The 27,624-nt window shown below is 42.3% G+C and overlaps 1 protein-coding gene across 1 annotated transcript in view; it reads left to right on the top strand.

The window, feature by feature from the left end:
• The window catches only part of LOC122811369 (cyclic AMP-dependent transcription factor ATF-6 beta-like), a 1,192,927-nt gene that overhangs the window by 192,444 nt on the left and 972,859 nt on the right, over window positions 1-27,624 (top strand). The window contains exons 2-3 of the mRNA XM_044083167.1: window positions 576-661; window positions 764-845. Of these exons, the coding sequence (XP_043939102.1) occupies window positions 576-661; window positions 764-845 (168 nt within the window). The remainder of the gene's footprint in view (window positions 1-575; window positions 662-763; window positions 846-27,624) is intronic.

Raw genomic sequence — 27,624 nt, 5'->3', positions numbered from 1 at the left:
GATGCTAATCGGACTCTAGTCATCCTGAGTCACCATCAGTCTTTACCCATTTGTGCCACAAAGAATATGCTTTCTTACTGATGTGCTCGTCAGATTTCCAAAATGAAGGCTATTCATTGAAACTCTTTATTGTATTTTAATACTGTCAGGTTAAATGTGCAGTTGACTGAGTGCTGCAGTTGTTACCAGTGTGCAGTGCATGACAACTCAATTTCAGCATGTTTAGAATGAGAGTAAATATTTAGGTTTCTGTTAAGTCTTTACCAAAAAGTTTTCATTGTGATCACATGACTGAAGTTTAAGGCAGAAGAGCTGAGGTCAAGTTATATCTTGTGGACATAAATTTGAATATCTGAACCGTCATTTGGATATTATGTGGCATAGAACAAATTATTAATTAGAGCTTTCCCATGAAAATTTTGTGTCCTCCCTGGTTAAGACTGAAAAATGAAGAGGCATTTGGTGGTGCACCAACTTCTTTTCACTGCTTCAAATCACTGTGTATTTTGCTGCCATGTTTTACTGTCTTCTCAGTCATGCTGATGATCTTTCTCATCTGTTTTTTCTTTCTGCAGATGCCTGCCTCTACGATTATGTCAGCAGTGAGGGTGTCAGTGAGGAGGAAGCTGACTTTTTGCTTTGCCTTGGCAGAAATGAAGCGGTAAAGCTGACAAACAGACTGTTGTATGTTGTTTTTTTTTTAATGCAAATTTGTGACCTAGTTTCACAACTTTGTTTTTCTTTTCACTTTTTGTCTTCCTAGTTTGAAACCGATATGGACTTTGGACTTGATGAATTGTCTGCTGATTCCCCATGGAGTCAGCAAAATGGAGATCTATTTTCAGGTACATTATCCATATGACACACAAAATTTTGAAAATATCTGGCATAGAGACATGGTTCTTTATTGTCTTCAGCAATAGGGAACTGTACTGGCTACCACACGCAAGATAAACAATCGAGTACCATTTCTTAATTTATGGCTGCTGCTGTACAGAAAAGTCACATTTCTGCTGTTCATATTTTGTAGTTTGTGTAGTCTGCTACTGTGTACAACACTGACCTGAAATGTAAAAAAACAGTAAACAGTTGCTGTTCGGTTCATGGGCCATTTACATTACAATAATTTTTACTTCAGTAAATTATGTATACGAGCTGGAATATAGATTGAGGTAGAGGTTATTCTTTGCATAAAGATTTTCATTGACTATTAGAAGGCAGCCTGGCTGTGAAAAAAAGCACCTAATGCCACAAGTATTTGGACCACACATTCAGTAAAATTTTCCCAGGCTGAGGCATAACCCCTCTGTTCACATAATGGATCATTCATCCTTCTATCTCTCAATTGCTTGCCTGCTGTGTGAAAGATGGAAGTATGTCAGACTGACTTAGGCTGCCTTATTTAAAAAATAAAAATAAAAAAATAAATTGGTATTTGGAGATATTTCTGTAGTGTGTTTTTTGTTTTTCTCTTCTCCTTTGTAATTACAGTTGTTAAGCAGCCCATTCCTTCTCCAAAGAAGGTGCGGGCCTAGTTACCATCTATACCTTTTAGTCATGCTTTTCCTCTTTCTTTGTGGAAGTCTTTTTGCTTTCTACACATTAAGCATATCCTATTAACTGTTGTTTTTATGGTTTTGTCTTCAGAAAATGTTCCAGTTCTTTTCTCATGGTTATGGGGTGCCAGAAGTCTCCACTAAGCTTTTCTTCTGGGGCTTCATTTTCTCCTGTCCCATCACTGGCTTCTTTGGCACTTTTACCATTTTTGCTAGTGTCCACCATTCCAGGGCTGACCTCACAGGCATTTCTTTACCAAGCATCAGCTTTGTACTTTCCAGTGCCCCTTGTTATTCTCTGCCAGTTCAGTATTTCTTGAAGCAACATCAGATTTCAATGCAGATGTTGATGTTTGCGGTATTTGTGGCCCTTTCCACCTGTGGTCTATCTGATATCAACATTTCCTGTACCATTTTTCTCTACACTGGTCCCTGCAACATCACTGGATCAATTGCTTGCCTGTCCTGGCATGGAGTCCTTCAATTTTTGTTTATTTGGCATGAACTTCTGCTCTGCTTTGCTGGCTCCATGGACATCAGCCTTTTGGATACTATTAATTACAATGCCAGGATTATTGACAACAGCCTTTATGATATCAGGATCATTTTGTCGGATACCAGGTGGTCTCAAGCTGATGTTTTTATTCTTGTTGAACCCACTCCGGTATAGTCTATGCAGCTTTCTAAGAGACCAGGTGAGTGAGTAGTCAGACACACTGAACCATTTCCTAGGTGCTTTAGGAAGTGTAGTCCTCTCCTCCTGATGACCCCATGTTTGCAGGAGTGTTGCAGATGAAGCAGCAATGTGGCAGCTGGTCTATAGATCCCATTTCTTCTTCCCATTGAATATTACAAAAATATTGTCCCTCCCCCAAGAAGTCTCCTGGCTGATACAGTCCATAACAGATCTCTTGCAAGAATTTAATACATTTGTAAGGGAGAGTCCTTAATAGATCTCTTGAAAGAATGTGATACATTTGTAAGGGAGACTAAAGTACTGTAGCCCATCCCTGCAAAGGCATACAGGATTTTCTTGTATTCCAGACAGTGGTATTGGTCCTATGCCTTTTATAGTGTTGTATCACTTAAATTGTCTCCTTCGCGATTAGTTGTGTCTGGATTTCTTGCACCAAAGCTAACATCAGCAAATTCCTTTCAAGCCAAGGTATTGAAACTTCACAGCCAACTGGAATAGTATACTTTAATCAAAATAATAATGAAATGTAGAATAACAAGCCTCCCTGCACCCCACTCTTCTACTTAAGTATACTAACTCCAGAATCACATAACTTTGGGGAAAGGGCAAAGGGTACCTGCAGCAAAATTTCATCCTGCTCCTCACTTGCACTTGTTCAACTGCAAGTGCAGTTCAAACAGCCAGTGATTACTATACCATGCAAAACCTCAACCAAAAGAAAAAATGACATAAAACGAGCAGTCCTTGATCAGAGCTTTTCTGAGTGAACTTCATGGGTCTGCCTTCCACAGTGACATTTTCTTTTTCTAGATGACAGGAACTCAACATCACTAAATAAAAAAGAAAGATAAGAAGAAACACCACTTATCTGAAACGCAGCTTGGTTGTCAGCACAGCAGAAGTGCCTTTTCTGTTTGGATGCTTCCCATGACAATACACAGTGTTCTATTTGCCAGACTTTTGTCCCTATGCCCTTATGTAGTTGTTTCTCCTGTTTATCTATTTACATTGAAAAGCAACACCTTAAGCTGCTGGCTCAAGGTGCTATGGAGGAATCTTTGTGTCCATAGGGTCAGCCGTCTGCCAAGAAAAAAGGCCAGAAAACTTGTGTCTGATACGGCTGCTGTCCAGCTTTCCCCAGATTTCTCTCTTGAGGCTAGAGAAAGCCCAGAGGATCGTCCATTGGTTGCCTTTGATTCCTCTGCCATGACCCTGTCAGAGGCTGGCATGAATCCAACATGTCTTACATCCTTGGAGGCTTTGCAGATGTCTGCCCCTGATGTTGAAGGGAAACCTCGGCTGATTATACCTGAAGGACCGTGGGGATTCTGCAGATCTTAGTTGGGGAGTAGATTCCTTCTACGCTTATCAAGTGTCGTCAGGGGCCTTACCCTCTGAGGGTGTTTTGCGCGGGTGTTCTGCAGAAAAAGAAACAGAAAAACAAGCATATTTTCACTTGTAATTAAGGATCCCCAGCTTGAATGGCAAAATTTTCTCTGGTTATTTAATGCTTTAATGGCTTTAAAGCCGCCTCAAGGGGGTCTGTGCCTGCCCTTCCCTGGTCTTCCACTCCTCTTAAAAGACCCAGGGAACTAGATTCTTCGGGTGAGTATCTGGATTCTGAGGAAGAGTCCCTGGCTTACTCTTCTCAAATTCCTTTCCTTTTGGACTATGGTTCAGAGGAAGAGGATTATGTTAGTCCAAAGTCCCCTCCGGAAGAGCTCTCATTTGGGGATACCATTGCCCGCATGATGGAGTTTAAGTGCAATTGATGTTCTTAGTGTTTCACTGTTGCATTCATTATATTTGGGTAATCGGCTGGCAGGTTGCCCTCAGTCGGCCTGATTTACAAAGTCTTGGGTCCTGCGTCGGTTGCTGTCCCTTCTTCCATGACGTCAGGGGTATAAAACATGCAGCCGACGTCATTACATCAGTCTTTCTTGCCGCGCGGTGTCGGAAGCAGAAGCAGTTCACAAGTGCTGGTCGGCCGACTCCTGAAATTTTCGTTTTCGAGTTTCAGAACCGAAGTCTTCAACTAAAAAGCTAAGTACCCTGTTGGGGAAACATTTTCTTGCTCCTTACCGATGTCAGTAGAAGTTAATAATTGCATTATTTGTGGGAAGCAAATACCTCATAAGGATTTTCATTTGTACTGTATTCCTTGCCTAGGCCCTGACCACAACGTGCCTTGCTGTCGGTTTTGTGCTAAATTTAATCAACGCAATATTAAACGTCGGTATATTTTTGCTTCTAAATATTTTGGATCATGCTTTAATTATCCAGAAATGTCATTGGTTAGCAATCAGACTACTGGAATACCTAAAAAATGCAAAGAAAAAGACAGAGACAGACCGTCAAGGTCCAAAACTGACGATGACGCTTCTCCTAAGCCAGTCGCCAGTTCGCTGGTACTCGGTGAGGCGCTTTCGCAGCCGCTGATACCCACTACTTCTGATTCGCAGGCCTCTGCTGAGATCCATTCAGAGTCTGGTATGCCACGAGATGCTTCAATTATGGAACCCGCAGATGTCTCTACCTTAGATGGGTCCGGAGCCGCTGTGCAGGCACCGGCTTCTGAGGGTGTTTTCAGGCCTACAGATTTGTATATTAGACCGACGCCATCTTCAAAACTAAGGCCAAAATCTAAATCTATGTCTAAAAAAATGACGCCTGGGCCACATGTGCAGGCCCCTATGCCTAAAAAAACAAATGATCAAAATGGCTGAAGATTTAATTACTCTAATCAGGGGTAGCCACCCCCCCTCCTTCTAAGAGGCCTAGGCAAGACATTGATTATGAATCTTCTGAACAGGATTCTATTTCTTCTGACACTTTTAATGAACAGGATTTGTCTATACCTACTTATGAGGACTCTGATGCAGAAGATTCCATTCCGTCTGCTTCTCCCCCTGAGGATTTTTGTTTTGGGGAAACTTTATATACCTTACAGGAACATTTCCACTCGGAAAGTCAGGATTTTTCTGAATCTAAAAAGAGACTTAGGGATTTTCTTCTTCTTCCTCAACATAGGCCTTTGGCTATACCTCCTGTCCTAGACATTGGTGATGATGTTTTTTCAGAATCTAGTATGGCTCCTGATTCTGTGCCTCCAGCTCCTTGTAAGCCAGACAGATATAACAGGGTTCCTGACTCCCACAAATTCCTTTTCAAAAATCCTATTGCAGATCCTGAAACCATTTCTCATGGTCCCAGGGGCATTATGGCCTTTACTGCTAAAAATCCTATCCCTTCTGATAGAGATTCCAGGGCGGGCGCTGGATAGATGGGGTAAGAAGGTTTTCACTTCTGCAACCTTGGCAATCAGGGCTTTAAACTGTCAATTTCAAATGCTTAAATACCAGCAGCATATCATGGGACTGCTTAAACAGAAAATTATGTTAATTTTTGACTGTGTGGAAAATAAAGATTTACAGGATTTATTGCATTCAGCTGAACAAGTTGGAAAACATACTTTGCAATGTGGTTTTGATTCTTTGGAGGCCTCTTGCAGGGCTGCTGTAACTGGCTCCGTGCTAAGAAGGCATGCTTGGCTAAAAGAGCAAACTCTGCCTGATCATGTTAAAGTAAAATTGTCGGATGCTCCTTTACAACAGGACCGTCTCTTTGGTAATAAGGCTGAAGAAGTTTTAAAAAAGATGGAAGATAAAGCTAAATCTATGCAAACTGTGAAAGATTTCTTACAAGTGCAACCTCCAAGATTTAGTAGGCACTGGCCTACTAAGAAGTGGTCCTTTCCAGTTCCTTCGAGAGCCACTCAAGTCAAACCCAGACATTCCAAAGGCTCCAGGTTTCAGTCGCAAGAGACTTTTAGATCAAAACAATGGGGTGCCTCCTCCTCCAACTCTGGAAACAACAAGGCACTTCCCTATGGTAAACAGTCTCAATGACTTCCCTCTACACTTACCAAGCACTTACCTTTCAGCAGCCCCTTTGGGGGAAAAATTGGCACTTCATTTAAAAAACTGGCAACTTATAACCCAGGACAAATGGGTTTTAAATATAGTATCCCAGGGATACAGATTTCATTTCCACACGTTGCTAATCCCAAACGGATGGCCAGACCTGCCCCCAAATCAGTGGGCAGAGGCCCGTAAACAAGTACGGTCTCTCATGAACATGGGAGCTATTCAACCAGTCCCAGAAGAGGAAAAGGGACAAGGTTTCTATTCAAGACTTTTCCTGGTACCCAGAAAAGACAAAACATGGCATCCAATTCTGGACTTATCTACTCTAAACACATTTCTGTGCATTCCATAATTCAAGATGCTGACTCTTCAACAGTTACTTCCTATGCTAAGCAAAGATGCCTGGTTGGTAACTCTAGACTTTAAAGAGGCTTACCTGCATATCCCAATCAGGGAATCTTGCAGAAAATACCTCCACTTCAAAGCAGGCTATTTGCATTTCCAGTTCTCTGCACTGCCCTTTGGCTTATCTACTGTGCCCAGGGTCTTCACAAAGTGCCTGGCTCCAGTAATTGCATTTTGCAGACAAAGAAATATTCCAATATATCCATACCTGGACGATTGTCTAATTCAGGCAGAAAACAGGGACATTCTTCAAAAACATCTGGCGTTTGTAAAAAAAGGTTCTAACTTATCTAGGGTACACCATAAACGAAAAGAAATCACAACTGGTACCCTCTCAAAAAATGACATTCCTGGGTGCAAGCTTGAATACAACTGCCCAGATGGCTTACCTTACGCCAGAAAAGCAAATTCATTTGGTGACTTACTTCAAACAGGTGGCCACAAAAACCCTGCTATATGCAAGACAAATTCTGCAAGCCTTGGGGTTCATGGCATCCTGCATTCTTCTAATTCCATATGCAAGACTGCATATGAGGAAATGTCAGTGGTACTTTAAGAGTTTATAGAGTCAACATTGTCACAGCCTGGAAACAATGATTCCTATCATACCTTACCTGCAACTAGAGTTCCTATGGTGGGCAGCGGCCTGCCACCAAAACGAGGGACTGCCATTCAGTCCACCCCCTGCCACCCAAACCCTAACTACAGACGCATCACACTATGCTTGGGGGAGCTCATCTGGCAGGGAAGTGCATTCAGGGCAAATGGAGCCCAAATCAAATGCACCCTCATATCAATCAAAAAGAGATGCTTGCTGTACAGAATGCACTGACAGCCTTCAAGGACTACCTTCATCCAGGACAATTAATGATAAAGGCAGACAACACCACAGATGTCCTTCAAGAATGCAACTGCAGTCATAACATATGGGTTGTCCTGCCTCAGGCAGCCCTGGAGTATAAAGGCATCAGCCGGCGCCATCTTCTTCAGAAGCAGTTGTCATCTCGGAACATTTATTCTTGCCTCAGCCGATGTCAGAACAAATTGAAAGTTAATAATTGTTTGTCTTGTGTAAATTGGCTACCTCCTCTGCCAAAAATAGAGGAAAAAGCAAAGTCAGTACAGATGGCAACCTCAAATCAAAAAACAAAGGCATGTCTTTCAACAGACCTCCTGCAGACTAACAATGCTAGGTGATACTGAACTTCAAATGCAATTTCTTTCATGGAAAGGCGGCTTCTTATTGGCAGTCACATCTGCGAAGAGTTTTGAGATACAGGCACTCTGTTTATTACTGTTGTGCATGTTTGGGATTATTTATTTATCCATTTACCAAATTTAGCTTCCTAGGAGGGGCATTATATGGTACATAAACAAGCAGGGGGGTACACACTCCTACCCCCTTTGCAGACTAGCCATGGCATTGTGGAACACAGCCTTGACCTATCAAATTCAACTTCAAGCTCAATTCCTGCCAGGAAAGCTGAAAACTCTGGCAGACGAACTAAGCAGAAATCTCATGGACCCACACAAATGGAAACTGGACCCATGGATTTTCAACATGTTGATACGCAAATGGGGGAGTTCAGACATAGATCTTTTTGCCTCACCCCAGAACTATCAGTTGGACAAATTCTGCACAAGAACTCATCACAAAGAAGCCTGGAAAGTGGATGCTCTATCATTCAGTTGGAAAAACGTATCAGTCTATGCCTTTCCCCCTCTGCCTTTGCTCTCTAAAGTTGTACTAAAAGTCAAACAGGACAAGCCAAAAATGATTTTGATTGCTCCAGACTGGCCTCACAAACACTGGTACTCACTCCTGCGCAGTGTCACACCTTCCACCATGGCACCTGCCTCAGACACCTTACTGTCTCAGCAGAACAACCAAATTCTGCACACTCGGCTCCAAAATTTGAAGCTTGCGGTGTGGCTAATCACTTAAATTCACCCTTGGCATCCCTCAGCAAACCTGTGATGGATGTCATTTTGGAGGCAAGAAGGCCTAGTACTAGAAAATCTTATGCTGACAAATGGAAAATTCTGTGCCTGGAATCAATCACAAGGGATAAGTACAACAGAGCCCAATATTCCTCAGATTTTACAATATTTAGCTGATATGCTTCACAAGGGCCTGTCCTTTTCTTCCATAAGAATCCATGCCTCAGCCATTTCAGCTCATTACAACACAGAACCTCCCCTCTTCTCTCATCCTCTACTAAAGCAGTATCTCAGAGGGGCCAAAAACTTAAGACCACCCAGGAGGGCTCCCACCCCTGCCTGGGACCTCAATTTTGTATTGGAAAACTCACTCTCCCTCCTTTCGAGCCAGTTGCTACTGCAGACTTAAAATTTCTGTCCTGGAAAACAGCTTTCCTTTCAGCAGTCACTTCAGCTAGATGGATTTCCGAATTACAGGCTCTTATGGCAGTGGAGCCTTTCATTATTTTTCATGCGGACAGGGTGTCTCTTAGGACCAATCCATCCTTCATGCCTAAGGTGGTATCCAGTGTGGCTCTTATTCAGACCATTCATTTGCCAACTTTCTTTCCCAATCCACAGAGCAAGGGGGAACGGATTCTGCATTCATTGGATGTACACAGACAACTTAGATTTTACTTAAACAAGACAAAATCTCAAAGAAAATCTGAACAACTACTGGTGGCATTTGCTGCAGGGGCAGAGGGAAAGGCTATTTCAAAGCAGACTATTTCCAAATGGATAAGCCATTGTATTCGTTTCTGCTATATGTACCATGGTAAAACTATACCCCAGGGGATCAGATCTCATTCCACCAGGGCTGCATCTACTTCTACAACTTTTCTCAGAGGTGTTCCTACCAGAGACATTCTAGAAGCTGCTACCTGGAGCTCAGTTCATACGTTCACCAAATATTACCATTTACCTTTCTTCTCTAAATCCAGAGCTGGCTTTGCCTCTGCAGTCCTGCATGGCCTTATAGCTGGTCCTAATGCTGTACAAATCCATCCTCCCAACCATAGCTTTGGGAATCAAACCAAATGTAATGACTGCAACAGTGAAACACAAAGAACATAGTACAGCTGTGTACACTTACCATAAATGTAGATGTTCGAGTGTATTCACTGTTGCAGTCCTGGTTACCCTCCCTCCAACCCCCTGTTTTTTTCTCTTACTATATCTCTTATTTCCTTTGCTATGCTTAAAAGCCTTTTTGGTGTATTTGCTTTTGTTTGGAGGTATATTTTTGTGTTTTTAATTACTTAAATATTTTGCTCCCCATTTGGGGGGCACCTGACATCTGGGGCAAGAAAAACTTATGTAATGGCGTCGGCTGCATGTTTTATACCCCTGACGACCTGATGTCATGGAAGAAGGGACAGCAACTGACGCAGGACCCAAGACTTTGTTAATCAGGCCGACTGAGGGCAACCTGCCAGCAGATTACCCAAAAGTAATGACTACAACAGTGAATACACTCGAACATCTACATTTATGGTAAGTGTACACAACTGTACTTTCTGAAGTCATTGACATTCAGAAAATATGGAGTTTCCTAAGCCATCGGCTCTTCCCCGTGTTCTGGTTGCCCTCCTGAATACATTTTCAGTAGCTTCTCAGCCCTCTGCACCCAAGAAACCTGATAGATTTTATAAAGTGCCAGACATATGTACATTTCTTCATAAATGCCATTCTGCTGACCCTTCTGTAGTGTCTCTCTCTAAAAGCCCTCCTAGTTATTGCTCTATGCCAAGTTGCTCCCTTCAGATAAGGATAGTATGGCTATGGAGAGGCTGGGCAAAAAGGTTTATACTGCTGCCACTATATATTTTCAGGCTATCTGCTACCAGACTGATATGACCAGGTATGTTTTGACCCTCCTCTCCCGGGTTTCCAAAGTGGTTTCTGACCTTCCCGACTCTGAGGGGAAGGCCTCTGCCCTTTCCCTGATGGGATTTACCTCTTAAATTTTTCACCACTGTATCAAATGCGGCTGATGTCTCCTCCATGGCTGCTTCCTTTAGTTCAATTATGAGGCATTATTCTTGGCTTCATCTTTGTCTGATGACATTAAGGCCAAACTGTTGGATGGTTGTGCTGCTGCTACTGAATTTTTCAAGTCTGTCCAGGATAATGGTAAAACCTTGCAGGAGTTGAAACATTTTTGTTTCTCTTATTCCTATGTTTCAGAGGAATTATCCCTTCAAATCTGCTTTAGTTCGTAGGCAGCCTCACCCTTCACCTAAGGGGAAAAAAAAGTTCTAGACATGTGCCTCTTGTTATGTGTACTCAAACCCCTGCCTCCCAGAAACCTGCTTTTCAGGATAAGCTAGGTTCCATTTGACAGTTTGTTTCCCCTTTCCCTCAGCCAGGATCCCTTATCCCTCCATCTTTCCCTGTCTCTCCTAAATTGGTTAAGGATCACAACAGGCTCTTGGGTTCTGTCCATTATCCACCAGGAATATTTCATGGTTTGGAAACCCACCCCAGGTAGCTCTTCAACTGAAGAACAAAAAAAAAAAACCCAAACAGGATGATTGGGACAGTTGGCCCTCTCACCCTGCCCTAGCTGTGCTTCTGGCCTCCAGCGTGTTTACCAAGTGCATGGCAGTTGTAGCTGCTCACCTTCTCCTTTAGAGACTCAGGGTCTTCCCTTATCTGGTCTACTAGCTTATAGCTGCCCTGACAACTGAGTCCTTAATCAGGGCCAAGGCTGCTGACTATTTACTAAGACTCTGTCTGTCCTTGGGAATTTCAGTAAATTTTCAGAAGTCCTTCCTAAGTGCAACTGATGCACTCCACTTCCTCAGATGTCAGCTGGTCATGGCAACTTTACTGGTATCTCTTCCATCAGATAGAATACAGGTAGTGAAACAAGCGGTTCAAAATCATCTTCAAACTTAATTCTGTATGGCTGCATTATTTATTTATTTCATTTATTTGACATTTGTTAACTGGGTTGGTCCAACTGAGCTAGAAGCCGATTTTCAGTGGAAACTCGAGGAGAAAAGCTCCCAGGACATGTCATACCAGTATTTGTAGAACATAGAAAAAATGTATTTTAAGTTATACAATATAGTTAAAAAAGTAAACATGGATATGCACAAAACGTTAAGCAAAATTCCAGTTTAAAAAATAGAACAAGATCAATTTAAAAGAATCTGGAAATTTCAAACATGCACAATATGTCTTGCAGATGATGCATGGAATGTACAATATAAAGGCAGTTTGGAGCCAGTGTTCTATAAGGGTGACAGTAACTACAAAATAGATTAACTACATACATAATTACATTGTTTTTAGTTATAGTGGAATAAGTAGTAGTGAGTAAAGCTACTTAAAAGTGTGAGAAAGGCAGATTCAAAGAAAATAAGTCATAGAGTTATTTGAGAGGGCGAGAAGAGCGGGTTAAGGAAAGTGAGAGAGATGCGAGGGTTCATGTAGGCTCCTGGCAATTTAAGAGAATTTAAGAGAAAAGGGTTTAGTTGCTTTTTGAACTGATTTGTATTTGTGATGTTTCTAATAGAGTTAGGAAGTTTTTCCAGGCCAAAGACACATTGTAATTGTAAGGTAGTTTACCAGTGTTTTTGTTGGGTTTATGTACGCCAAGGTGTTGTTGGTCAGAGCTTCTGAGAGGTCTAGTGGAGGTGTAGAAGAAGAAAACAGGGAGAAGAGGGAGGGGCAGGCAGCAAGGTCTGTGTAGGATGGAGTGTGTGATTTGTAGCTGTGAGATAAGAAGTTGATGGGGCAATTCTAGCTACTGCAGTTTTTGTAATACAATGCAATGGTGTATTTTATAAGGTTGGTTTGTTGCAAATCTGGAGATTTTTATTATAGGTTTGCTGGAGTTGGGAGATTAATGTGGATTGTAAGTTTGTTAGGATGGGAGCGGCATAGAGAAGGTAAGGGAGGAGGAAAGCCCTAGCTAGGGATAGTTTAGCATCTGGTGTAAGGTACTTTTTGTTCCGATACAGTCATCTCAGTTTTTGATGTGTCTTTTTGATACACTGATGAATATGCTGATCAAATTTTGGTTGGTCATCTATTATGATGCCCAGGAGTTTAGTATGTGGATCAACTTTTGATAACTGTGTTTAGAGAAGAGCTGGAAAAGGTGGAGTTGTGGTGCGAGAGTGATCTTGGTAGGAATAGTAAGAGTTTAGCTTTTTTAGGGGTTTAGGATAAGCTAGTTTTTATTAAGCCATTTTTCTACAGTGACAAATGTGTTTTGTCTAAGTGAGTGGTGATGTGACATGTTGTCAGAGGTAGTGATGAGGGTAGAGTTGATTGCGTCTTGGATAAGAGTTGAGTAGCCGCAGGCCGAGTGGAGGTGGTTGGTAAAGATGTTGAATAGGAGGGGCTTAGGATAGAACCCTGGGGGAGCCCTGTTTTTAAAGGCAAGAAGAGGGAGCAGGAGATGAGCTGTCAGATTGTAGTCTGTTAGTAAGGTAGCTGGAGAACCACTGCAAAGTGGGAAGAGAGAGGTTGATATCAGTTTTGTTAGTAGTTTAGATTGTGACACTGTATCAAATGCTTTGGATAGGTCAAGGAAGAGACATGACACTAGTTGACTATTATCTCTGGCCTCAGCAACTGTGTGAGTAAAAGATAAGAGGGCAGTGGCAGTACTGTGGTTGGGCCAGAGTTAAGAAGTTTTCATGGATTAGGCATTTAAGCAGTTGAGTGGATGCACTTTTCAAGAATTTTAGAAAGTGGTGATAGGATGGCTATTAGTCTAAAGTTAGAGGGGTCTGTTGAGTTGCCACCTTTGTGCAGTGGTATAGTGTAGAAAGATTTATAGATGTCTGGGGACTGTGCCTTCTTGAATAGATCTATTTATTAGTATAGAAATAGGGAAGGCTATGGATTCAGCAGCAAGCCTGAGAAGGGGGTGGTAGTTTAGTTTATCAGCAGATGGGGAGCAGGGTTTAAGTTTATGAAGAAGAGATTTTATATAGGAGGTGTGGATAGGTATAAGAGAGAAAGGGTTTTTTTATGAGTAGAAGTGAAAGAGTTTGGGAGATTAGAGTTATGGTCTGAGTGAGTTAGTTTGTGGACAGTGTGTATGAAGTAGTTATTGGGTAGCAGTCTCCAGCGGGGAGTTGTTAGGGCAGGGATTTGGGGCGGTAGAGTTTCCAGGGTGAAAGATATATTATTGATAGAGGACCAGAATTTTTTAGGGTTGAAGAGGTGATTAGCTTGTACTGAATTTTAAAATTTTTTCTTATCCTGGTAAATGTGTTTTCTGGTAAGGTTTCCTAATTTCCTTGTAATTTTGTAGCAGGGTAGGTGATTTGTTTTTACGCCAGGTTTTCCAGATGCTATACATTAGTCCTCAAGGTTTTCAGCCTAATGGCCTGTTCCATACTAATAGTTCAGTTTGCTTGGTATTATATGAGAATCCTGCAGTGGCTTATCAGAGCACAAAGCTTTCAACTTTTACAACCCCTTTTTACTTGGATCGCTGTGACCAGTATATGCAGACAGCTGTTAGGATGGTGGCTACACTCTCCTTAAATACATTCCAGCAGACCGTTTGCCCTTCAGTCTCCAGAAGTGGTAGTGAACACTGTTGCCTCCTCCATGAGTTGGGGGTGGGGGGGTATTACAAGGGTATGATGGTCTTCATATCGGTGTCCTAGAGATGTGGACAGTTCTAGCATTGTAGAACTTCAAGACTGCCTTCCTCTAGGAGTGATTTCTATCCAAACAGACAAAACTGTAGTTTTGTAAATCAGCAAGCAGGGAGGAATTAAATCTTCTTCCCTTTGGTAGGAAGTGGTGAGAGTTTGCAATGGCTGGCATTGCTCTCTTGTGGCAGTGAACATTCTGGGAATGCTTAAGTACCTTGGGGACAGGCTAAGCAGAGAGATACTGATGCCTCATGAGTGGTATTGTCAGTCCAGCGGTGGCACAGCAGATATTCCATCCCCGGCACAGCAGGTATTCCATCTCCAGACAACAGCAAGTGCAACATCTATTTTGCCATGATCCTGGACTGTAATTACCTTTCATCAAGTATTTGAGATCATCATGTTTATGACTTTTTCTTTCTGGGAAGGGTGTTTTGTCATATATTTCTAACTAGTGGGGGGGGGGGGCAAACTAGATCTGAGCATCTGAGGTACAGCCTGGGGAATTATGGGTAGGGGAGGATTCAGCACTCTGGATCTGATGAGTTTTGAGATCATTGCCAAGGTCGGATCCCATCTGATCTGACAACCCATATGGTTGAAGCGGGTGAAACTCAGACAACATGGCTTTAACATTATGGCAAGTACATAACTTTTGTTTTTCCCTCTTTTGAAAATGGCCAAGGGACATTGCCTCAGATTTATCAAATACAACATAGGGGTCCATTGATACACCCCAGCTTTCAATTTCTTCAGTTTATTGCCATGATGATAGACTTTTAATACCTTTTAGGCAGTTTTGTTTGAGGGTGTGCAGCAGGTACTAAAGGAGGCTAAGAAACCTGCTACTAGAAAGTCAAGAATCTAAATGGCAGTGCTCATATCTGCTCTGGGCTACAACAGAATGGCATTAAATATACTGATCCCAAGGATATTGCCAATATCCTGGCAGATCGATTCAGTGCCAACTTCACCCCCCACTCACCCCCTAAAGGGCCCATCTTAATACAGAATGATTGCCAAATTCTGGTAATAACGGCCACACAGGTAAAAACCACACTCTTCAAAGCTAGGAATACAGCATCCATGGGACCAGATGACATCCCAGGCTGTGTACTACATGAACTGCAAAATGAACTGGCACCTCACCTAAGTGTCATGTTTAATCATAGCCTCACCTCAGGCTTTGTGCCCACTTAGTGGAGCACAGCTACAGTTATCCCACTCCACAAGGGGGGATCCACCTAGGATCCAGGGAACTACCACCCCATCAGTCTGACGAGCCTGATCTGCAAGGCCATGGAACGTATTATCATGGAACTTATAAACAAAGACATTGGCAACCTTCAAACACTGGACCCCACCCAGTTTAGGTTCATGAAGTGCCGATCTTGTCTCCTGAACCTGATTGACTTCTTTGAATCAGTCTCAAAAGCTGTGGGCAAGAGTAAGGTGGTCCACATATCTGGACCTCGCCAAGGCCTTCGACACCATCCCCCACTCTGGAATCATAGATAAACGTACTAAGCTGGGCATTAATCCCTACGTCACTCGATGGGTTGCCAACTGGCTTACTGACAGAACCCACACTGTAAAAGTAGCTGACTCCAAATCCAACTCCAGATAAGTGGGGTACCTCAGGGTTCAGTCCTGGGACCGCTCTTGTTTGGCATCTACTTCTCTGAAATACAGGCTAACACTAAGGAGCTCTGGCTAGCAAAGTTCTCAGATGACTGCAAACTAGGGGCCATTATTGAATCCCCAAATGATGTGGATATTCTACAAACGGCCTTACAGAAACAGATGCTTGGTGCCAGAGCCATGGGCTCAAGCTCAGTGCCAAGAAATGTATAGATATCCCCTTTGGGAAAAAACATGTACCCCTGAATTACCACATAGGTGGCAGTACACTAAACACCGAAAGTGTGATAAGAGACTTAGGGGCACAGGTGGACAGTGGTCTCACTTTCAATAACCACATCACCACAACAGTCAAGAAATCCTTCTATGTGGCAACCTTATCACTAAGGGCTTTTCATCCAGAAAAAAGGAGGTCATTGTGTCCCACTGTACTCATCCCTCATTAGACCCATTATATAATATAATGCCCCGTTTGGTATGTACCTCTCAAGACATCTGCAACAACTGGAAAGGCCGCAGAAATACCTCACTAAAAGAATCACAGGCCTAAAGCAGATGCCCAGTGCTGACCATGTAAAAAAAAAACTCCAGATATACTCTGTCGCATATCGTCTACTCCGAGGCGATCTCTGCTTAACATACAAGGCCATGTCAAACCCAGAGCTGTTGGACATGCTACACTTAAAGAAATCTCAATCCCTCAGAGCCACACGCTCTGGGGATTTAAACATTGTCATCACAATGAACAAAACATGCTAGAGGGATAGATTCCTGACCCAGAGACTCCCCAGACTCTGGAAAAGACTGCCCATACATGTCAAGCAGAGTGCCTCTTTGGCCGTCTTCAAAAGGAACCTTGACGATTGGATGGGAGATAGGAAATTCACCCCGGGGATCACGTCAGTTGCCCTGCTAGACAGGAGTCCAGGGAAGTAAATATTGTGAGAAAAAATAGTCAGGAAATTGTTATGGCTAGATTTGTATAGGCCCTAGGGCCGATGGCCTAGTACCAGCCTATGAACTTATATTTGACTAACTAGAAAACATTTTCTAGTTAGTGCTAAAGCAAGAACCAGCATCATTGTAAAGCTCAGATGCCTCTAATTCTATAGTATTTGTGTGCGTTATTAATTATGTATTTATTTATTTATTTTATTGCGTTTGTTTACTGGCAAAGTCCTCTGGGCCTAAAAGAGCCCATTTTCAGTGGAGGCCCGGGGAGGAAAGCTCCAACAAGAACATGGATACAGAAAAAATTTAAACATTAATTACATAAGTAGAAACAGTGTTACACATAGTAATTACAGTAACATACATACAGAATACATACATAAAAACAGGAATTTAGTTGGTTTGATTACAGAATATGTACATCAAAGCAATAATTTAGTTGGTTGTCAGATGAATTCAATCAAAGAGGTATAAACAGAGATATATTAATCAGTATTATTGTACCAGTATCAAGAAGTGATGAAAAAAATAATTATGGCGGAAGTGTCATCAGTTACTAGTAGCAAAAAGTGTAGGAGTTTAGTTATCGTATAAGGAGAAGGAAGAGCTTAGATTATAGAGCAGGTACATAGCCAGGAAGAGTTGTGATGATTTTTCAGTATTTGTTTGAAGGTGGTGGTGCTGCTGCCTGTGTTTCTTATAGAGGGTGGAAGTGATTTCCATAGTTTGATGATAGTGAAGGAGTGGAGGAGTTGACCAGCAAGTAAGGTGTGCTTTTCTTCTTCTAGAAGTAGATGATTTTCAGATCTTAGTTGCCTGCTGAGTTGGTATTTGGCAAGTAGAGTTGAGAGAGCAGGACAGTCTGTAGATTATTTTGTGCACTGTACGTAGTTGGGTGAATGAGAACTGGTGGGGGATGAGAATTTGGCCTTGGTGGCAAATTTTGCTGTTCTGTTGTAACACACATCAAGTTTGGATTTTGTAGAATTTTGGATATTAGTGAGGAGAGGGGCACCATAAAGGAGAGAGGTTAATATAAAGGTAGTTACAAGGGTTTGTTTAGTAGAGAGGTAAAGTGTTGGTACCTGTAGAGCATACCAAGCATTTAGTGAGTTTTTTTGATGTTATTGTTTATGTGTAGAGCATACCAAGCATTTGGTGTGTTTGATGTTATTGTTTATGTGTAGGTCAAAGTTAAGGTTTTCATGTATAATAATGCCTAGTGATTTAGTGTGTGGGGACAGCTTCTATAGTGGTATTGTCTTGGACTTATAGCGAAGAGTTTTTTTATCTAAGGTATTTTTTTTAGGGGTAAAAATTACTAGTTTAGGTTTTTTTGGATTTAAGGCAAGATGATTGTTAAGCATCCAAGATTCAGTAGAGGTGAGGACATTCTGGGTGATTTGCTGGAACTCAATACTGGAATTCGTAGTGCATATTATTGTAGAGCCATCAGCATACTGGATTACTGAGCAGTGTGGGAGACTGGGGTGAAAGTTGTTAATAAAGATGCTAAATAAGAGAGGGGCAAGTATTGAGCCTTGGGGTACCCCTGTGGAAGTCATGAAGAAGGGAGAGTAAGATTGTTGCCATTTGGTGGATTGCTGCCTATTGGAGAGAGAGCTATTGAACCATTGTAGGTTAGGAGGAAAAATGAGGAGGGTGGATAGTTTAGAAAGGAGGATAGTGTGGGAAATGGTATTGAAAGCTTTGGAGAAGTCGAGGAAAAGTGAAGCGATTATTTTACCAGAATCCCGTGCTCCGTTAAATGTATCAAGGAAGGATAGAAGGGCGGTAGTGGTGCTGTGTCCTGGTCTGAAACCATGATGAGTGGGTGATAGAATTTGATTTTCAAGCAGTGATTGAGGAGTTGGGCATGGATGCATTTTTCCAGTATTTTAGCGAAGGGCAAGAGAATTGCTATAGGTCGAAAGTTTGTGGTGTCTGTGTTGGTGCCACCTTTGTGTAAGGGGAGAATGAATGCTTTTTTGTAGATGTCTGGGACAAGGGATTCTTTAATTGATCTGTTAATGATTATGCTGATGGGATAAGCTATAGAGTTTGTGGCTAGCTGCAGGAAGTGTGGTTATAGATTGTTAGGGGTCAGAGTACAGAGTTTTAGCTTAAGTAAAAGTTTTTTTATTGTGGTGGTGGGTATGGGGGGAATTTTAGGTTAGAGTTGAGGGTAGGATTGTTTTCTGGATGATTTGATCATCATTTGTCTTGGTGGTGGTGGTGTTAACTGTAGGAAAGGTGGTGGTTAGTTTAGCTATGGTGTCAGTAAAGTAGGAATTGAAGAGGCTGGCAAGTTCAGTAGGTTTTTTGTGTGGGTCAGGGGATGGATTGCTTTGAGAGCCTGAGTGTAATAGTTGGTTGATGGAGGACCAGAATTTTTGGGGATTATTTTTACGTTGGCTTTGTAGGTGGAGGTAGTGGGCTTTTTTATCAGTGGTTATTAGACATTTTGCCTGGTTATGGAGTTGCTTGCAATGTAGTTGAGTTGAGGGGTCTTTGTTTTTCTGCCGTGATTTCTAGATTTTATCCCTTGTAGACATGACTTCTTTGGTGGATTTTGAGAGCCAGCTTGCATGAATGTTTTATTCATTTTTGGCAGGTGGGTGCTTGCCTATTTAGAATCTAGGAATGTTGAGTTAAAAAATTCAGCAGCTTCATTAAGGGGTAGGGATTTTAGGGGTTCCCAATTTACTGTAGCTAAGGTTTCGTTAAATATGGATGTTTAGAACTTAATAAAATTTCTGGTTGATTTGTATTGGTGTTGACCTAGGGTTGGGGTAGTTTTGCATAGGATATATGCTGAGTGGTGGTCGCTAAGGGTATTAGGTAGTATGCCTGCAGTGGTGACATTGATGTTCTTCGAGTTTCACTGTGGCAGTCATTACATTAGGGTAATCTGCTGACAGGTTGCCCTCAGTCGGCCTGAATAACAAAGTCTTGGGTCCTGCGTCAGTTGCTGTCTCTTCTTCCATACGACAGGTCATCAGGGGTATAAAACATGCAGCCGATGCCATTTTAATCGGTCTTTCTTGCCGTGCAGTGCCCAAAGCAGAAGCAGTTCGCAAGTCCCGGTCGGCCGACTCCTGAAATTTTCGTTTTCGAGTTTCAGAACCAAAGTCTTCAACCTAAAGCTAAGTACCCCATTGGGGAAACTGTTTCTTGCTCCTTACCAATGGCAATAAAAGTTAATAATTGTATTACCTGTGGGAAGCAAATACCTCATAAGGATTTTCATTTGTACTGTATTCCTTGCCTAGGCCCTGACCACAACGTGCCTTGCTGTCGGTTTTGTGGAAAATTTAACCAGCGCACTATTAAGTGTCGGTATATTTTTGCTTCTAAATATTTTGGCTCAAGATTTAACTATCCAGAAAGGTCGTCGTTTAGCAATCCGACTACCGGAATTCACAAAAAACGCAAAGAAAAATACAGAGACAGACCATCGAGGTCCAAAACCGGCAACAAAGCTTCTCCTAAGCCAGTCGGCGGTACTCAGTGAGGCGCTTTCGCAGCCCCTGATGCCCGCTACTTTTGATTCGCAGGCCAATACCGAGACCCATTCGGAGTCCAATATGCCGTGAGACTCTTCAAGTATTGAACCCGCGGATGTCTCTCCCTTAGATGGGACTGGAGCTGCTGAGCAGGCACCGGCTTCTGAGGGTGTTTTCAGGGCTAAAGATTTGTATATTAAACTGACACCATCATCAAAAACAAGGCCAAAACCAACTTCTGTCTAAAAAACTGACGCATGAGCCACGTGTTCAGGCCCCTATGCCTAAAAAACAAATGATCAAAATGGCTGAGGATTTAATTACCTTGATCAGGGGTTCCCAACCCCCTCCTGCTAAGAGGCCTAGGAAATGCACTGATTATGAATCTTCAGATCAGGTTTCCATTTCTTCTGATTCCTCTTCTGATCAGGAATTTTCTATTCCCCCTTATGAGGACTCTGATGCAGAAGAATCCATCCCTTCTGCTTCTCCTCCTGAGGATTTTTCTTTTGGAGAAACTTTGCATACCTTAAGGGAGCATTTTCATTGGGAGAGTCAGGATTTTTCAGAATCCAGAAAGAGGCTTAGGGATTTCCTTCTTCTTCCTCAGCATAGGCCTTTGGCTGTACCTCCTGTTTTAGACATTGTAGATGACGTTTTCTCAAAATCCAGCATGGCTCCTGATTCCCTGCTTCCGGCTCCTAGTAAGCCAGACAGATATTACAGGGTTCCCGACTCCCACAAGTTTCTTTTCAAAAACCCTACTGCTGATCCTGAAACAATTTCTCAGGGTCCCAAGGGTGTTAAGGCTTCTACTGCTAAAAATCCTACCCCTTCTGATAGAGACTTCAGGGCGCTGAATAGATGGGGTAAGAAAGTTTACACGTCTGCAACCCTGGCAATCAGGGCTTTAAACTGTCAATTTCATATGCTTAAATATCAGCAGCATGTCATGGGCTTACTTAAACAGAAAATGATGTTGATTTCTGACTGTGTGGAAATGAAGAGTTACAGGATTTATTGCATTCAACTGAACAAGTTGGAAAGCATACTTTGCAATGTGGTTTTGATTCCTTAGAGGCCTCTTGCAGGGCCGCCGTAACTGGATCTGTGATAAGAAGGCATGCTTGGCTCAAGGAGCAAAATCTGCCTGATCATGTTAAAGCTAAATTGTTGGATGCTCCTTCACAACAGGACAGTCTATTTGGTAATAAGGCAGAAGAAGTTTTGAAAAAGATGGAAGACAAAGCTAAATCTATGCAAACTGTAAAAGATTTCCTACAAGTGCAGCCACCCAGGTTCAATAGGCATTGGCCTACTAAGAATTAGTCCTTTCCAGTACGCAACAGAGCCGCTCAGGTCAGACCCAGACACTCCAAATGCTCCAGGTTTCAGTCACAAGGAACTTACAGAACAAAACAATGAGGTGCCTCCACCTCCAAATCTGGAAGTAGCAAGGCCCCCCTACAGTAAACATTCTCAATGACTTTCCTCTGCCATTTCCAAGCACTTATCTTTTGGCAGCCCCTTTGGGGGGAAAACTAGCATTTCAGGCTCAAAATTGGCATCTAATTACCCAGGACAAGTGGGTCTTAAATATAGTATCCAAGGGATACAGATTTCATTTCCACATGTTGCCAATTCCAAACGGATGGCCAGATCTGCCTCCAAATCAGTGGGCAGAGGCCCGGAAACAAGTCATGTCCCTCGTGGATATGGGGGTTATTCAACCAGTACCAGAAAAAGGACAAGGTTTTTATTCAAGACTTTTCCTGGTACCCAGAAAAAACAAATCATGGCGTCAAATTCTGGACTTATCCATTCTAAATACCTTCCTGGACATTCCAAAATTCAAGATGCTGACTCTACAACAATTACTGCCTGTGCTGGGCAAGGATGCCTGGTTGGTAACTCTAGACTTAAAAGAGGCTTACCTGCATATCCCAATCAGGGAATCTTTCAGAAGATACCTCCGCTTCAAAGCAGGCTATTTGCATTACCAGTTCTCTGCACTGCCCTTTGACTTATCTACTGCGCCCAGGGTCTTCACAAAGTGCCTGGCACCAGTAATTGCATTCTGCAGACAAAGAAGCATTCAAATTTATCCTTATCTGGACGATTGTCTAATTCAGGCAGAAAACAAGGACATTCTTCTACAACATCTGGCGTTTGTAAAAAGGCTTCTAACATGCCTAGGGTACACCATAAACGAAAAGAAATCACAACAGGTACCCTCTCAAATAATTACATTCTTGGGTGCAAGCTTGAATACAACTGCCCAGATGGCTTACCTCACGCCAGACAGACAAATTCAATTGATGACATACTTCAAACAAGTGGCCTCAAAAACCCAGCTGTCTGCAAGACAAATTCTGCAGGCTTTGGGGTTCATGGCTTCCTGCATTCTGCAAATTCCATATGCAAGACTGCATATGAGGAAACTTCAATGGTACCTAAAAGCTTATGGAGTCAACATTGTCGCAGCCTGGAAACAATTATTCCTCTCATTCCTTGCCTGGAACAGGAGTTCCTATGGTGGGCAGAGGCCTGTCCCCAAAACAAGGGACTGTCATTCATTCTACACCCTGCCACCCAAACCCAGACTACAGATGCATCAGACTATGCTTGGGGGGCCCATCTGGCAGGGAGATGCATTCAGGGTGAATGGAGCCCAAATCAAATGCACCTACATATCAACCAGAAAGAAATGCTAGCTGTACAGAATGCTCTGACAGCCTTCAAGGACTTTCTTCATCCAGGACAACTACTGATGAAGATGGACAACCCCACTGTTATGTGGTACATAAACAAGCAGGGGGGTTCCCATTCCTACCCCCTTTGCAGACTAGCCATGGCCTTATGGAACACAGCCTTGACTTACCAAATACATCTACAAGCTCAATTCCTGCCAGGAAAGCAAAATAATCTGGCAGACGAACTAAGCAGAAACCTTATGGACTCACATGAATGGAAACTGGATCCACAAATCTTCAGCATGTTGACACGAAGATGGGGGAGCGCAGACATAGATCTTTTTACCTCTCCCCAAAACTATCAGTTGGACAAATTCTGCACAAGAACTCATCACAAAAAAGCTTGGCCTTTCCCCTTCTGCCTCTGCTCTCCAAGGTTTTACTAAAATTCAGACAGGAAAAAACGAAAATGACTCTGATTGCTCCAGACTGGCCTCACTACCACTGGTACCCGCTTCTACGCAATATGTCACATCTTCCTCCATGGTACCTGCCTCAGACACCTCATCTCCTGTCTCAGCAGAACTATCAAATTCTGCACACTCAGCTCCAAACTCTGAATCTTGCAGCATGGCTAATCAACTAATTTCACCAGTCACATCTCTCAGTAAACCTGTGATGGATGTCATTTTGGAGGCTAGAAGGCCTAGGACTAGAAAATCTTATGCTGATAAATGGAAAAGAGTTTGTGCCTGGAACCAAGCACAAGGAATAAACACAGCAATGCCCAGTATTCCTCAGATTCTGCAATATTTAACTGAGATGCTTCACATGGGCCTATCTTTTTCTTCTATAAAAATTCATGCCACTGCCATTTCGGCTCATCACAACACAGAGCCCCCTCTCTTTTCTCATCCCCTGCTAAAGCAGTACCTCAGAGGGGCCAAAAATTTGAGATCTCCCAGGAGAGCACCAACTGCGGCATGGGCCTCAATTTTGTGCTGGAAAAACTCACCCTACCTCCTTTTGAACCAGCTGCTACTGCAGACATAAAATTTCTCTCTTGGAAGACGGCCTTTCTTTTAGCAGTCACTTCAGCTAGGAGGATTTCAGAACTACAGGCTCTCATGGCAGTGGAGCCTTTCATTATCTTTTATCACCACAGGGTGACCCTCAGGACCAATCCATCCTTTATGCCTAAGGTAGTATTCAGTGTGGCTTTTAATCAGACCATTCATCTGCCAACTTTTTTCCCAAATCCGCAGAACAAGGTGGAGCAGATTCTGCATTCATTGGATGTACACAGACATCTAAGATTCTACTTATGCAGGACAAAATCTCTAAGAAAATCTGAGCAACTACTGGTGGCATTTGCTGCAGGGGCAGAGGGAAAGGCTATTTCAAAGCAGACCATTTCAAAATGGATAAGCCATTGTATTCGTTTCTGCTACATGCACCATGGTAAACCTGTGCCCAAGGGGATTAGATCCCATTCCACCAGGGCTGCATCTACTTCTGCAGCTTTTCTCAGAGGGGTTCCTACCAGAGACATTCTAGAAGCTGCTACTTGGAGCTCAGTTCATATGTTCACCAAACATTGCCATTTACCTCTCTTTTCTAAAGACAGGTGACTTCTTCTTGGGATCTTAATTTTATACTGGAGTAACGTAGACTTTTTTCTTTGAAGCTGCTCATGAAGTTGATGTGAAATTCTTATCTTGGAAATTTTTTTTCTCACTGCTCTGAATTCAGAAGGTTATCCGAGGTAAAAGCTCTTATTGTGATTCAACCCTACCTAATTTTTCACAAAGATAGGCTAACTTTTAAGAAGCAATCCTTCCTGTGTCCATTAAAGTGGTTTGAGTTTACATTGAATCAGGCTATTCATCTCCTTTTATTTCGAGGACCAAAGTAGAAAGAAGAAATAATTCTACACACTGTGGATGTCCACAGCAGGTAATGTACTGTATTTACAGGACAGAAACCTTCAGGAATTCTAATCAACCATTTATCCATTTTTCTTACCTTTAGAGGCAGTAGTGTCAATGCAGACAAATTCTAAATGATTGTCTCATGCTCTTACTTTTGTCATTCACACCTTAGCCTGTTTCACAAGCACTTTGGCTGCTTCTGTGGTTTTGTGGAAAAGGGTTAACTCTGGAAATAGTCTAGAGGTGGCAACTTAGTCTTCTGTGCACATATTTGCCAACCAATACAAGCTGGATTCTTTCTCTAGGTCCAAGAAAAGGTTTTGCTTGGACTGTTTTCCAAGGGCGTCTGGACTCTGGTACTTGCTCCTCTTACCTTTCCTTTTAAGCCCTGATATTTGTCCCATAAGGCTTGGGTTATTGCGAGTGTGATCTAATGACGAATGTAGTACAGGTGTGTAAATAAACTGTAGCTGTTTAAGTAGATCGCTGTTACAGTGCAAACACTTCCCAACCCCACCCCCTATTTGTTTTTGTTATGCCAGGGTTTTTTTTGTTTGTTTTTTCTTCTTCTGCTAGCACATAACTATCTGGTAGGGCTCTGGCCTCCCTTCATCTGAGATAAGAAAGCTCTGATAGTTGAGCACCATAACCACTGTTTTTATAATGCTCTCCTCAAACTCTACGGCAATTAGGGCATATTGAAGGTGGCCTGAAGCTTTGGAAGCTGGCCGGTTGTCTGATACTTGTCAGAATACGTGCCATACAGCTTAGGCTACTGCAGCAGTGATATTCAAACAAAATTAATTTTACAAATTATCACACCATAAAAGTATCCTCCACAATCTAAAATTGTTGCAAGGTACAGCAGCCTGAGACTTTATGCATATGTCTCTGCATGCACTAGTACCTCTTCTGGTCTGAGGATGACTGTTACAGTTCTCGGAATTTCAGTAGACATCCTTGTACAGTAACACATCTCTGAGTTTCAGGAACTTGTGTGTAGGGAACCTTGTCTGACCTTTCACAAAGATGTATGGCACCCCTTGGGGTGAGTTATCGTAACTTAAAAGTAAGTGTCAAATATTTTAACGAACGAGTCCATCACCTTTGAGGTGGCAAAAACTGGGAGAAACATGACAGTCTACCTTCTGGAAGTATACCAGCAGCTAAGGTGTTATCTGAACAACAAGTACGAGTTTAAGAAGAATCCTTTCTGCTGTTGAGGGAAAGGCATTAGCTGCTAAGCACTTTACAAGTTGCTTGCCAGCTATATTATATTTTGTCATTGATTAATTGCCCATTAGTGAATGCTGTGAACAAGGCCCACTGCACAAGAGGACTAGCTGACTGTAGTATTTACTTGAAGAGGATCTCGGCTGTGGACATTTGTGCTGTGACCATTTAGCTTTCTGTGTATACTTTCAACAACCATTATTACCTTCCTCTTGACTGTTGTTTTCAGGCTATAAAATGTGTGTGTGTGTGTGTGTGTGTGTGTGTGTGTGTGTGTGTGTGTGTGTGTATAAAATGAATACACACGCACATGCAAACATACACACATATGTGTATATGTATATATATACATATTTTTTTCTTTTTTTTTAACCAAAATCATTGAGTCACATTTGGGAAGTTATACTCCAGGAAATGGCCATTTTAGGTTTACTGTTGTACAGTACTCTCCCTCCACTCCAGTGAATACTGCTTGGCATTCCACCCAACTAATGACCCATCAAGGAGCAACCTCAATATTGGATGTAACAGATACATTCTGTAGTGCCTCCCTCCATCTCAGTGCAGGTGAGCAGTCTTCCACTACTTGTTGCCATTGCAATTCCCTGTAAGCAGGGCCACTTGGTCTTAAATCCACCTTTTTAGTTTTGTGGCATCAAGTTTGTGTTATTCCTTGATTTACGGGAAGGTAGGCACACATCGCTAAAAATGTGATTTTATTGAAAGAAATGCAGAGTTTAAATTGATGGGTAAGAAGTAGTCCACAAAGGACCCATGGAAGACTGTTCCCTTTGCAGATTAGCTGATACTGTAAAAACATGTATGAAGAGCAGGATCATTGATTGCCACAGAATACTTTGCTCGTATTGGGTTTTATTTATTATAGTCTGTTGTTTTAGCACCATGTTTATTTGTTGATTTAGTCCAGCAGCTACATTCTAAACAATTACTACTATTCTTAGATTCATAGGTGTTTACTAGGCTGACTACCACAAGGGCCTTTTTAAGTCTAGCCATGCATCCTAAATCTCTGACAAGTTCTGGTACTCTTGATAAGTGTAAGCAGGGCTTGTGAGATGAAACGTTTACAAGCCGGGGTCTGGGAAATGAACCATTTACAGGCTGCCTGTGTCCATTAGAGACATAGGTGGCAAACCAGGAATGAATTTCGTGTTCCTCATCTAGTTAACCAAGTTACACTTGAATTGGGTTATGGAGGAACTCTGCTTCACATGGATGGAGAGCCTGTTCAAGAGATGGTGTAGTCTCTGGGATATGTACCTGTCTCTCTAGCAGGTTCTGTTTGTATCACAGGCAAGGTTAAAGTCTTTAGAATGGGTAATTCTGGTGGTGTTTGTGGATATCCAGGAGGTCCACCAGAGTGGGGTCTGACAATGCCTTGTATGCCAGGCATAGATCTCCCCTCACTAGCTAATAGGAGACAGAATACAGGGATAGGGCCTTGACGTGGT

This window comes from Protopterus annectens, chromosome 9.part0 (assembly GCF_019279795.1).
Source record: "Protopterus annectens isolate FY-2018-M chromosome 9.part0, PAN1.0, whole genome shotgun sequence".
Lineage (NCBI taxonomy): Eukaryota > Metazoa > Chordata > Ceratodontiformes > Protopteridae > Protopterus > Protopterus annectens.
This window is presented reverse-complemented; position numbering and strand designations above follow the sequence as displayed.